The sequence below is a fragment of the Haliotis asinina genome, chromosome 9, assembly GCF_037392515.1.
Source record: "Haliotis asinina isolate JCU_RB_2024 chromosome 9, JCU_Hal_asi_v2, whole genome shotgun sequence".
Lineage (NCBI taxonomy): Eukaryota > Metazoa > Mollusca > Gastropoda > Lepetellida > Haliotidae > Haliotis > Haliotis asinina.
This window is the reverse complement of record NC_090288.1, coordinates 18,776,843-18,789,789: the sequence shown is the minus strand read 5'-3', so window position 1 is coordinate 18,789,789 and position 12,947 is coordinate 18,776,843. Positions and strand designations below refer to the sequence as shown.

At 40.5% G+C, this 12,947-nt stretch overlaps 1 protein-coding gene across 1 annotated transcript in view; it reads right to left on the bottom strand.

Annotated features, from left to right (window-relative positions):
• The window catches only part of LOC137295782 (cilia- and flagella-associated protein 54-like), a 79,689-nt gene that overhangs the window by 55,167 nt on the left and 11,575 nt on the right, over nt 1–12,947 (bottom strand). Inside the window, exons 8-16 of the mRNA XM_067827323.1 lie at nt 10,796–10,897; nt 10,468–10,669; nt 9,904–10,011; nt 9,660–9,772; nt 7,268–7,442; nt 6,871–6,956; nt 4,576–4,713; nt 4,232–4,370; nt 3,425–3,511 (exon numbers count right to left, since the gene is read on the bottom strand). Of these exons, the coding sequence (XP_067683424.1) occupies nt 3,425–3,511; nt 4,232–4,370; nt 4,576–4,713; nt 6,871–6,956; nt 7,268–7,442; nt 9,660–9,772; nt 9,904–10,011; nt 10,468–10,669; nt 10,796–10,897 (1,150 nt within the window). The remainder of the gene's footprint in view (nt 1–3,424; nt 3,512–4,231; nt 4,371–4,575; nt 4,714–6,870; nt 6,957–7,267; nt 7,443–9,659; nt 9,773–9,903; nt 10,012–10,467; nt 10,670–10,795; nt 10,898–12,947) is intronic.

The following is a 12,947-nucleotide window of genomic DNA, read 5'->3' as shown; positions in this document are numbered from 1 at the left end:
CTGTCCCAGTCCTCTAAGATGTACAGTAGTGTCAGGTAAGAAACCAGTGACATGGGTCCAGGCAGTGACTGCTGACCTGTCCCAGTCCTCTAAGATGTACAGTAGTGTCAGGTTAGAGACAAGTGTCATCATGGGTAGAGGCAGTGACTGTTGACCTGCCCCAGTCCTCCAAGATGTATAACTCACTAAAAGACATAACAGAGCAAGTAAGATGCATTACATATCTCAGACAGGGAACCCTGCCTGAGAGAAATTCTGTTTTGTGAAGCACATTTAGTTTAAGTATTAGCATGCAGTAAGTTCCACACAACACAGTTAGCTGATCTAACAAATAGTTCACACAAGTTATTTATTAGAGAACATCACAGCAATTCACAAACATGAGTTTAGTACATAAAACAGAACATAGAAGCCATATATCTTGGCTGTGTACTGTCTACAGACACATGAGAAGTGGACTAAAGGTCCCTGGAAAAACATGCAATGCCATTTTGTTTGAGAGACATTAAAAGTGAAGATTATTGTTTGACCAGCTTCTCATGCCTCTCCCCTGGTGGTCTTAATTTGTCATTCAATCCTTGTAACTTATCGCCACTCTTTTATGATAACTACCCTGGACACATTCCCCGAAACTGGACATATTCCCCATGACAACTCTGTGTAGATACCACCAGCTCTCTATCACTGATGTACAACATACTTTCTCTAATTAGAGCTTCATCAGAATGATTCTTCTAATCTACATTCAAAATCATGACCGCATGTGAACACTCACAGGTATATTAAAATTCTATCAGAGATGGAAAAGATGTTTTCCTGGGTACAAGACAGGAAAATACAAACTTGTGCTGCAATAAGTTCGAGCTGGAAGTGTTGAGTAGAGTAACGTTGCAATAGATAATTGTTTCCCTAGACATTAAAACTGCAGTGGCAAAAATTAATATGGTAAATGTGTCTATATCTGGCTATATATATGCTATCAACAAAAAAAAAGGGAACTAAGAAATTGAATGCAGCAAATGTTGAGATGAAAGGGTGCCACTGCACCCAAATGCAACCTCCAATAACAATGAAATTTCACATGATGCATTACCATCACATGATGCACGTGCACACAGAGGTTAACCTCTGTAAACATATTGGAGAACTCACAATCACTAATGCAACAGAGTTGAACACATGCTGAAGAGTGCCTCTGAGGCAATATCTCAATGAACAAACAAAATTGAGAATTGTGGGGATGATAGAGTGGGGGACATCACTGAGTCAAGTTTCCTGAATGTCGGGTAAGACAAAAAGTGTAATTTCATGCCTGTGGGACAAGTACCGTCATACAGGTGGGGTTGCAATGAGACCTGGGCGTGGTATATCCAAATCAATTACACCATGACAGAATCACCTCATTACATTACTGGCCCCACACAAATCAGCACTTGCCATCAATAGGGAATTCCGTCAATTAGTGATGAATATCACATTCAACCGTTAAAACTCGTCTCTATCAAGCCCATCTGAAAGCAGGGCGGCCTTTCAAGGGTGTTACGCTTACAGTTCACCACAGGTGCCAACGATTGGCATTGGCATCAGGGATGAACTTTGCACATTGGCGTTACATCATGTTCTCAGATGAGTCAAAGTCTTGTCTCAGATTCACAGATGCAGAAAACGTTGTTGGTGCCGTAGCAGTATGTCAGAGTGGCAATTACTGACCATGATCGATGTGGGGGTGGTAGTATCATGGTGTTGGGTGGAGTTGAACATGACAGGCGATCAGATCTGGTCATCGTTAATGGATCCTTGACTGGTCAGTAATATGTTGGTGAAAGTTTGTGTGCTGTCATCGCTTCACTGGCCACTGGAAATTTGAATTCCAAGATGATGCCACACTAAATCGGGCCCAAATTGTCAGAGCTTATCTCAGATGAGAGGGCATACAGATATTGGACAAACAAACTCTCAGTCGAAGGGAGTATGCCAAGGACCCCACGCCCATCAACCTGGCCCAGCTCGGTGCAGCTCTTCAAGAGGAATGGCTGGCAATACCATGTGCAACCATCCGGAAATTAATCAACAGCACCCCATCAAGTTGTCGTGTATGTGTTGCCCAACATGGTGGACACACCAGATATTGAACTCCATGTCCAAGTAGACATTCAGAGCAATTTCACATTCACGGTCATTTCATCAGTTCCCTTATTTTTTTGTCAGTAGTATATATTGAATTCCATAAGAAATGTAAGTATTACAAATGTTTGCAATTACACACAAAAAAAGAGAAATAAATCAAGGCGAAATTCAGTTTTCCAAAAGTCATTCTTATCAGTTGTGTCCCCTAATACCACAGTGGTTGCTAATGGAGGCCATACATGATACTGAAATATCATTCCTGTGTCTTAAAAGTGATGATACAAAATGGCACAATGGAATGATGTTTTATTGAAATTATCACAAAAAATAAGGATCATTTGTGTTCAATTTAGGGATCAAGTTTGGGCTTTTTTTGTGTGTTTTCATAGCATAAATCAATCTCTTTATTCACCACAGCATAACAGGTTTATGTGATTCATGTTTCTTTTGGAACAGTATATTTTCTAAATGGGTATACATAATTGTGGAATGGAGATATGATACACTATGTAAAAGAAAAGTCTGTATCTCTTTGATGTCAGTATAGATCAGGGTTGAGCACAGGTACATCTCTATCATATCTGTGTATCTTCTGTTTAACACTGTATGCATTCTGACTGAGATGAAATGAACTGGTTAGTTCAGGAAGCAGCAATCAAACAAGTAAACTTCCAAGCTCAGTGAGCTAATGTCCCCCATCCTCGAGTCAATGCCTTAACACATATATAACAGTTGCATCATGTTCACTAAAGATATCTTTGAATGACTTTGCATTGTGTTACACTGTACATCTGTGATAAGAGATTTAAGCAAATACAATACTGATGATAAAGCCAGGGAAATGTTTTTCCTAGTTTGCTGGTCATGATTTCATCAAATTTGCGGAAAAAGACAGAATTCTGAGTTCAATGTCTACATGTTTAAGGTCAAGTCATTTTATTGGTCTTATAAATTTAACTTGTGTTACTAATCAATCATACATAGGGTTCTTCTGTTTTGATAATTGGTTTCTTGTGTACAATTAATCTGAATTCAATATTACCATATCTCCTTTGTCTCAATTCTTGGCATATTGTCCATGAAAACCAAAGCAAGAAGTAAAAACATCAGCCATAGGTAACTGTAAAACTCAACATCACTGAGACAGAGAGAGATGGATGTTTCAGGCAATATTTGTCATGAATTGAAAAAACTGTACAATTGTAACCCTGTTTTAGAGGATGTCTGTGTTAAGGGTTGACAGCGGATGTTGTGGGGATCAGTCACGGAGTGAACATAAGCAGCCTCCTACACATACCCCGTGGAGTGATGGGACTGATTTCAGCCAAGGCCTCAGTGCCTTGTCTTGTTCCTTGTTCATTTAGACTATACCTTTGTGGGTGTCCTTTGACAGGAAAACAGGCAAAAGGTTTAAAGAAAGCTGAGCTTCATTAAAATTTAACAGAGCCTGAATATGTCTACTACAGCTTTTTGTGAAACAGAAACTGTGGAAACAACAAACAAGTTATTTCTCTCATGAATGCTTTGTGTTGTACAAGGATTACATATATTATTGGCAAAGATATATAGAGTGTTAAAGGCACAACTCAAACACAGTTTAAACACATAATGCCACATGTGACATTGACAAATGTTCGCATATAAATGTTCGTATCTTGTGAATATACATGCAAATACAGCACCACACACTCAGGCAACATAAAGCAGCCAATCAATTTGAAAGGTTTCTCTTATATAGGAATCATAATGTTTTAAAACACTTAAGAAGGGCCAAATCTTTGTTAAATGTTTGAAGCCCTAAGAATTCTTAACTTTGAACATAGCCAATGTGTTAAGAATGGGCTTGAGATCTCGAAATCTTGAAAGCTCGGCCCAGATGACAAGAAAAATCAAATCTGAAAAGAGTATGATAATCTGTTTTTTCTTCATCAAAAGTGACAACTATTACCCAAAGTTTGGAAAACAGAACATTGAAAACCTGGGATGAAAATTCTAATTTCAAAACCACAAGTGTGTATGAGTTTGAATCAATGTACCATCATCTTGGCATAGGAATACCAGACATACACATGTCACATGGGTGTTTTCCCATGAAGAGACTTACCCTCCGTAGCCTCCAAGTGGGCACTGCTCTCATAGACTAGCGCTAGTCTTAGCACCACTTCAGCTGTAAGGGCAGGGTCAACACTACTGATGCCACTCCAGCACAACACTTGGTGGACAGCGTCCAGCAGGAACATCCACTAAAAGAAGGCAGTACAACGAAAACTCCATTCAATCAGTCAGTCTGTCAGCTCAATCAATTTTTACACCACTCTCCTAGACAGGTCATGATCTTATTTCATGCTAAAGATGTCAAGGAAGACGTCATCTTGATTTGACTACTCAATTGTCTGTCAGTTATTGAAATTGGACACTGCTTTTGATACCCAAAATGTTTTGTCATACCTTATTTGGATTGTCCATCTTGTGAAGGTAGCGTGTATTGTCAACAGAACCAGTCTGAAATTTCTGGAACACTGTTTTGCACTTGTTCCACAGAAACAACCCAGCATCCACTATCATGTCAATCTCGATGTTCTCTTGCTGTGAATTATACAGACGTACATGTATATTTAGATAATGTTGAGCCATTACATATTTACAAGGCAAACTGGTGTGAGCTTCCTCTATGTTGCACTGCTGTTCAGAATATGTGGTGTCCAAGTGTAGAGGAAATATATATGGTGATGGACATAAATATCCTATCCTTTGCTGGCTATATTTGCCACTGTCTCTGAGAAATCATAGCCCAAACACAAGGATGTGCAGGGAAATCCAAGTGCCATAAAGGGGAGGTTTGGAGGATTGACCTCATGAATCAGGATAAATACAAAATATCAATTTTATTCAGAAAATTACATAGTTTTCCTTAACCAGACTCATGCCTAATTGCTTACAGTCTCCAACAGATATGGTGCGTCTCGGATACTTTCTTCCTGCAAAATGTCTTTTGAATGTGCTCCAAGGAACTATAACGGCACTGTAATTCTCCTGTTTCTTCCGAAGTCCAACTAGTACCTCAAGGAGAGCCACACTGTCAAATTATTCTGATGGATACTCGTGGTCATATAGCTATCATCTTTCTGGTTATATCTATACATATATCATAACTTATTGCAAGATGTGTTCACCTGCCAAGTTACAACCCATGTACCACAATTTATCCTAATATGTACAGGGTTCATGGTCACTCATGGTAGTCTGTCTTGAGGTGCACATGGACTCTCAACCAACAACCTCGTTCAGTGAAGGTATCAAACAAGTCACATGATAAGGGTGAGCTATTTTTAGCACCTTGGAGGAACTTTCAACTGTTGTGTTACAACAGGAGGGCCGAATTGGTGAATGAGATGTCCTCAGTGGCGAAGTCTCTGAGATAGTGATTTGCAAACACTGTATCTGAATTCCAAAAACAGCCCTCCATGATTGTTGTACATGAACAATTTCCATGTAAAACAAGCGTAGATGCCAGAGCTCTTACTTCATGTGGATTGGAGGCTTGTGGTGGCTCAAGTCATGCTGCGTTATATGTGAGTAAAATAACATTTCTCATCCAGACTGAAATCGTTATTCGTGAGATTTCTGTAGACAATGGAATAAATGGATGCTTAAATTTCTGCCTCCTTGTCTATGTCCATTTAATGTGAAATTTTCTCTCAGGTTGTCCTGGCAAACTTTAGATAATAATCAGAAAGAACAAGATAAAAAGTGCTGTATAAGGACTCCGACCAACCAACCAGTTGGTTGGTTGGTTGGTTGGTTGGTTGGTTGGTTGGTTGGTTGGTTGGTTCCAAGTCACCCATACAACCTTCCTGTTGGGCAAAGAAGGAGAGAGTGACAAATATGGCTGGTCATGTGACCAATATTGGCACCCGAAACAGAGGAAAGGGAGGGCACTTGAGGGTGAGCAAGATTTTATGTTCTCTTTCGAAGAAGGAAACTTCAAGGGAATTCAAGTGTTCCACTAACATTCAAATAGAAGAGGGAGGAAAGCAATTAAGCATGAGTCAGGATAAGGAAAGATTTATTTCATAATATAACATGTATACATATCCATACAACTAATACAGGACAAATGTTATGGATTACAACTTCTTGAAATTTGTAATCCATTACATTTGTTCTGTATTACTTCGCCAACTTCTAACTGCATTTGAAGAATCCATACAACTAGTTCATATGCAAGGTACTGGTATCTGCACTAACCACTAGGCCACCGCACTGCCACTGATGAGATTTGACAGGTATGTCAATCACATACACACATCCCTACATGGGAAGTCCATAGTCAACACGCACTAGTGCTTGGTTTTCAGGCATTTGAATCAAACATGGTGCTGGTGTGTTTCAGCACCCTTGTTTTTTGGCTGTTTTTGACAGTGTTTCATTTCACTTAAACTCAATGAATGTTGAATCAGTTGCAACACTGCAAGTTTTAACAAAGCATTTAATGTGCCCCATAGGCTCTCAAAAAGTTCATTTACCTTAGAGTATAAATGACCACAATGACTATCAAATTTGAGGGTGTTTGTAGCATATATAAGAAGGTATAGTAAAACACTGTGGTAGGAAAGTTGCTGCAAGGCGTCTTGGAAATGATACATCATAACACTGTAAGAAAAGCCATAAATTTGTATGCACAGGTAAATCAATTTATGATTACTCTCAAGAAGATTTGTTTGTTTGCAGGTATGTACTCACGAGAAAAGGTCCGCTGACGATGGTTAGGAGAACTTCAGCCAGATTAATCAGATCATCCTGGATGCCTAGAGATTTTACCGAAGTGCCTGATGAAAAATGATTTTCTGTCACAACTCAAGCTTATATTAGACCCGTTTCTTAGTCCAAACCCAGTACAGAATGTTGCTAAAATATGAACATCCCTGGCCAAGGAAACAATTCATTCCATTTTGCTTGAGTCATTACATGTTCTGTCAAACTTACACTTGTTGAGGTGTTTTTGTATATTTCATCATTTTTTGGACAATGCTTGACATAATGTATCATATGGAGACCTGAACCGAAGTCTAAGCATGGGAGGCAAATGTTTCAAACACTAGGGAAACCTTATTTTCCAAAATGGGCATGTTAACCTTACCTGGTACAGTGGATGGTGGAGGGTTGGCTGCACCTGATGCTGGCTCCTCCTCTTTCTCCTCATCTACAACGTTGGCCATCCGCTTGTGGCGTCGGTTGCTACTGTTGAGTCTCTCCATGGCCTGCAGCAGTTCCAGCGCCTTCTCATCCCACATGTATCTATCTTCACTCAACACCTACAGAAATTACACAACACACGGTACTCACAGGTCAAGGTCAGTATCCATGGCATTCACATTGAAAATGCATTTGTGATACTATTTAATTGTTGTATAACTGTTAAAATTGTTAAAATCTAAATATTTTAGATATTTAAATACTTACCTTACTTACTTAGGTCTATAGCATATTAACTCAAGCTTCGCTTAGTAGGAGATCTGACAGAGTTGAATTGCTATTCAATCTTGAATGGCTACCTCGCAATCGACGACTGTCATGATACAGAAGTATCTGGATCTCCCCACTTCGCATGCGCACAGACTCCATGAGAACTTCACTTTTACTTCTCGGTTTGAAGAGTCCAAAGTGGGGAATGAGCATGAAGTGTTGGAAGGGACTGAATGCCCTATGGTAAGGTAAGTATTTAAATATCTAAAATATTTAGATTTTAACAAATTTTTTATTTACCTTACCACAGGTCTATAGCATATGGATACAACAGACAGGATAGTGGTGTAGGACTCCAGAGGACCGTCAGTGTCTTAAGATCCTACATATACCTCAGAACAGCCAGACCACTACTGATTCCCTCTGCATGTCGATCTGCCGCAACGATTTCTCGTGAAGGTCACTGGAACCAGAATCAGAGTAGTAGGTCACGTACTTATCTCATGTAAGTACAAGATCCCTATAGACCAAGGTAAGTAAGATCATACCTTATAGGGTGGAAGGACGTGTGAGTTGCTGGGCAAGTACTAATGGTCTGAAAGACTGCATCCCCTCCAAATCTTCCACCACTAAGTCCCGCAAGTAATGACTAGCAAATACTGTCTAGGAACACCAGAAACACCAAGCCATATTGTCAGGAACAGTACAGTTCCTGTGTAAGGCCATAGTCAAGGCTAATGCCTGAATATCAAGTGGGTTGTTAGACGACGGGTGAGGAAGATTCTGTCTGTCGTAAGCGGCCAGGATGGTCTGCCTCAACCATAAGGCTATTGTGTTCCTGGTGACATCCCCTCTAAGCGTCGTAGAAAAAGGCAGGAACAATCTCTTCCTGGTTCCCCGATGAGGAGAGGACTTCTTGATATACCATCTGAGAGCCAGAACTGGACAAAGCAACTGCTCCTCCTCTGGTCTGATAATGGCTGTAAGGGGCGGGATGGTGAATAATCTGTCTGGTTGACCTGACAGCTGGTTCTGGTCAAACATGACTCTGGTCACATCCAGCGCATGAATCTCGCTCACTCTCGCCGCTGTCGCTAAAGCCAGCAGAAACACTGTTTTCCTGGTTAAATTATCAAACAATGCCCTATCCAACGGCTCAAAAGGGCGACCTCTATGGTGTTGTAGCACAACGTTCAGGTCCCACGATGGTGGCTGGAACTTAACTTTTTGATCTTCCAACTTGAACGCTTTTAACATAGGTTAAAAGTGCGGGTTCTTGCCGGATTTCAAGCCTTTAAAAACTTCACAAAAGTGGCATGTCATGCACAACAACTGTAAATAACAGTGTGATAATAAGGGTACAAGAAAAACACCCCTTACCAAGTAATGGACTGCTCCACTCCCCGTGCAACAGTATGCTTGCAATAGACAAGTGAAATTGCTGCCACTTGAAAAGGAAAAGCAAAATTTACACTAAATACCGCGCTAAGTAATACAAAACTTAGATACAGTGGACATAATTATCAGTAGAAGCAGTCCACTGACAAATGAAACCGATCTGGTCACAAATTACGGAGGCAACAATAAAAAATAGGAGACATGCTACCGTGCCTCGTACGAGGTACAATAACATAAATATACGTTAAAATCGACACTAAGATTGAAAAATATACATACCACACACAAAAACCATGAAAGGAATCAGTGAAACTTTATTAGTTCTGAAAACATTTTTTGCAACCCAAACACATCTAGATCAGACGATGCTTGAAGTAAAAGTGAAGTTCTCATGGAGTCTGCGTGCATGCGAAGTGGGGAGATCCAGATACTTCTGTATCATGACAGTCGTCGATTGCGAGGTAGCCATTCAAGATTGAATAGCAATTCAACTCTGTCTGATTTCCTACTAAGCGAAGCTTGAGTTAATATGCTCTAGACCTATGGTAAGGTAAATAAAAAATAAACATAATTAATGAAATCTCTGAAACATCACTGTAAGAACACAAAGTCCACCGGGCATTGAACATATGTAGCATCTTGTGTATTGCCTTGAATAATGTTCTTACCTTCAGTTGTGTGAGGAGTGGGTCCACTAGCAGGTCAAATGTATCCCAGTGTTCATAATTGAAGGCCAGTTTGACCAGTTTGATGACAGCACTGATAGGCACTCCATCCTCTCCTGTATTTAACAATACAAACTCAGGACGTTGTCACTGAACTAGGGCTGACTATTGATATAGATCATAGGCACTGAGTATTGTTAAATCTGTTATCATTTATAATATTTCCAGCTATTATTCAGATACATACCTTTTGTGGCCATTTCCATGAGGTCCCTGTCAGTGACGACCGATGCTAGAGGATGACCACCAAGTGAACTCATGGGCTTGGGACCTGGTGGCTTGTTCCCGCCTCCACCTGGGAAACAGAGCACATGTTTGTTGTAAGTCAACTAATGAGGATTGGTAGCCCATAGCTGTGTAGTGTGTGTCACCACACACATTACTGATCATGTTATCAACCACCATTTATCTGTCAAAGACTTGATTATTTACATGTTGCTGTTATGGCACAAAACAATATTCACTTTCATGCTTGAACATTTGTTGAAAATAATGTCTGTAGGATGCTAACGAAGCTGAGAAACACAATTTCGCATCCGCTAACTGTTTCCTTAACTTTATTTTGCTGTAACAATACAGAGGGTGATATTGTGTAGAGACTTGTAGATGTGACCATCAGAACAACCATGACAAATCTTTGCCACCAGAATAGATCACAGGATCATCAACACTGTTTATTATAGTAAGAGTTAGATTACCACATGATTCAAGACTGACATGACATACACACAAAAATGTTCATTTCACCAACCTGCCAGAATTTCCTGTGCTGCCATAAAGAGTTCACAGAAGACATCTAGGATCTCTGGCTCATTGTCTGGAGCTGGTGGGGACGTGAGCAGGACACGTCGGTTTGTGTCCTGGAGACTCTCTAGAACAGCCAGGATCTGGGCAGCACTTCCTTCAAACATGTCAGCCAACATCTTTTCACTTGGGGTGCGAGGCCATGGAAGCTGCAGAAACACCAAATATGTTAAATGTAAATATTCCTTGATGAGCATCATGAGGTATCAGTCAAACGCTGGAATAACTTGACACATTAGACATTGTATGGAAACAACCTATGAACAGTTTCTTACATTGAGAACATCCTTGAGGTTAGCCCGTGTTTTGGGCCGCAACAATCCCTTTGGTTTTCTCCTGGTCTCCATGACAGATCTTTTGTACACCATCACAGCCATCTACAACATGAAATAATGCTTGCTGAATGAGATCATTGTAACAGGGATAAAACTCCAAATGTAGTGTCCCCCTTGTGAAGGTTATAAAATACATGTATCATAACCTAATCGTAACAACAAGGAGTTTTCACATTCACAACAAATGACCCAACTACTTATTGAACTATTTTATCATTAACAAAAGCATCTTGATAAAGAGATACTAACAGATCTGATATTCTAAAGACTTAATCTGTCTCATATATTGCATTCATGCCAGGTGCTCAATGCTGACGTGGGGTTGGCTGGGAGGTCATGAAACATGTGAAATAGAGTAAATCTGTAAAATATCAAACCCCCAAAGTTAAGTTCCATGAAGGCTGAAAGTGTGCAGTTTTATATAAACTAAAGTCAGTCAGCAACAGAGGTTCCAACTTATTTGTGTTGCAATACACTATTGGAATTTTGTGTGTTGTATTACACAACAAGCTACCAGTGGGTCTTATTGCCATTTGGCCATCATGATTCACGGGAGACTATGTGTTCACATGAAGTAATCTAAAAAATCTGTGTGTAACTCAGTCAAGAATACATTAGCAGTAAGGTTAAAACTTTAACAAACCTGTGGAGGCTAACAGATCTTTGAAAAGGGTCCACCTTGGGGTACTTATAAACATTAAAATGTCCACCTTAAAAATCTATGACCTATATCAGCAGAGAGAGAGAAAACACATTCAATCCATCACTTGACCACAGCTGTCAATCAGGCTGGTGTATGGCTGTGGAGAGGGACAACCAGCTGCCAAGCTTGTTGCCAACTTGGCTCATAGCATATTAACAACCTGGCCTCCTAGCCAATGAATTTAGGTGTGGGGAGTGAGTGACTCACTAAACAGTTCCACTATTAACCCAGGCATGTAAGCATACTGATAGGATTTAAAAAGGAAACTTATGAACCCTTGAAATGGCATACAGATGGAAACCACCACAACATACCTTTTGATAAAATCCCTTCACCAACTGGATACAATAAGAGAATAGTTACAAATGTTCAGTTGGCTCAAGTGTCATGACCCTACCCACTGGAGACCAAACCGAGCACGCTCATGAGAGTGCTTGTCGAGTTGGAAATGATGGATAAGTATGCTTAGTCAGCTGAAAATGGCCATAGAACAGATTACCACAAAAGGTAGGGCTGCAGCATATGCTTTGGAGGAGACCACTGCCTTAAGCGAGTGAGCTTTCATCCCTTCAGGGTAGTTAAACGCTAGTGAACATAACCCATAGAAATGGATGACAGAGACCAGCCACCAACAAATAGTTTGCTTGCTCACTGGAAGGCCAGCCGTACCACCACCATAACAGTAGAACACCTGCTTATCCTTAACAGATAACTGCTGTTCATTTCATATAACCCTATAGAATCTTACGGACATCTAAGATGTAAGCATGTCGAAGAGACAATAGTGAGTGAGAGAAAACTGGAAGTTCAACAGACTCAATTACATGAAAGAAACCAGTGATCCCTATGACAGTGGGAATCTGGCAACCAAATACTAACCCTCTCTTCCTGAAAGACAGAAGTAAGCATGTCACTAACCTATCATCCAGATGTTACCGCCACAAGAAAGGGTACCTATCTTGTATATGGTCTCAGCTGGAGGGAGAGAGACAACAGATCATGAAAGAAAGGACCAGACATCGAATCAAGACCTATTGACAAGTTCAACAAGCGTCTAATTCACGCCTCTGTCCATCACAAAGACTGTGTCAAACAGTCTCATCCCACAGTAGAAACTACCACACCTCCTGAAGCTGCCTAGCATCCAAAGCAATGTCCACGCCCACGCCATGGGGGCAGCAAAGTGACAGCAAAATGACCCTCTGATCTTTAACAATGGTACTGACAGCCCTCACGGCCTTCTGAAATACTGTGCTTGCACAAGGACATATGGTAAAGCCCAACCTGAATAGCAAAGCCTGCAGTGCTTTTTGAGTGTCCACAGAGTACTGCACAACAGATAACCAGAAGGAGGACCTCCCTAGCCTCATCATCCTCCATGGATGCCTC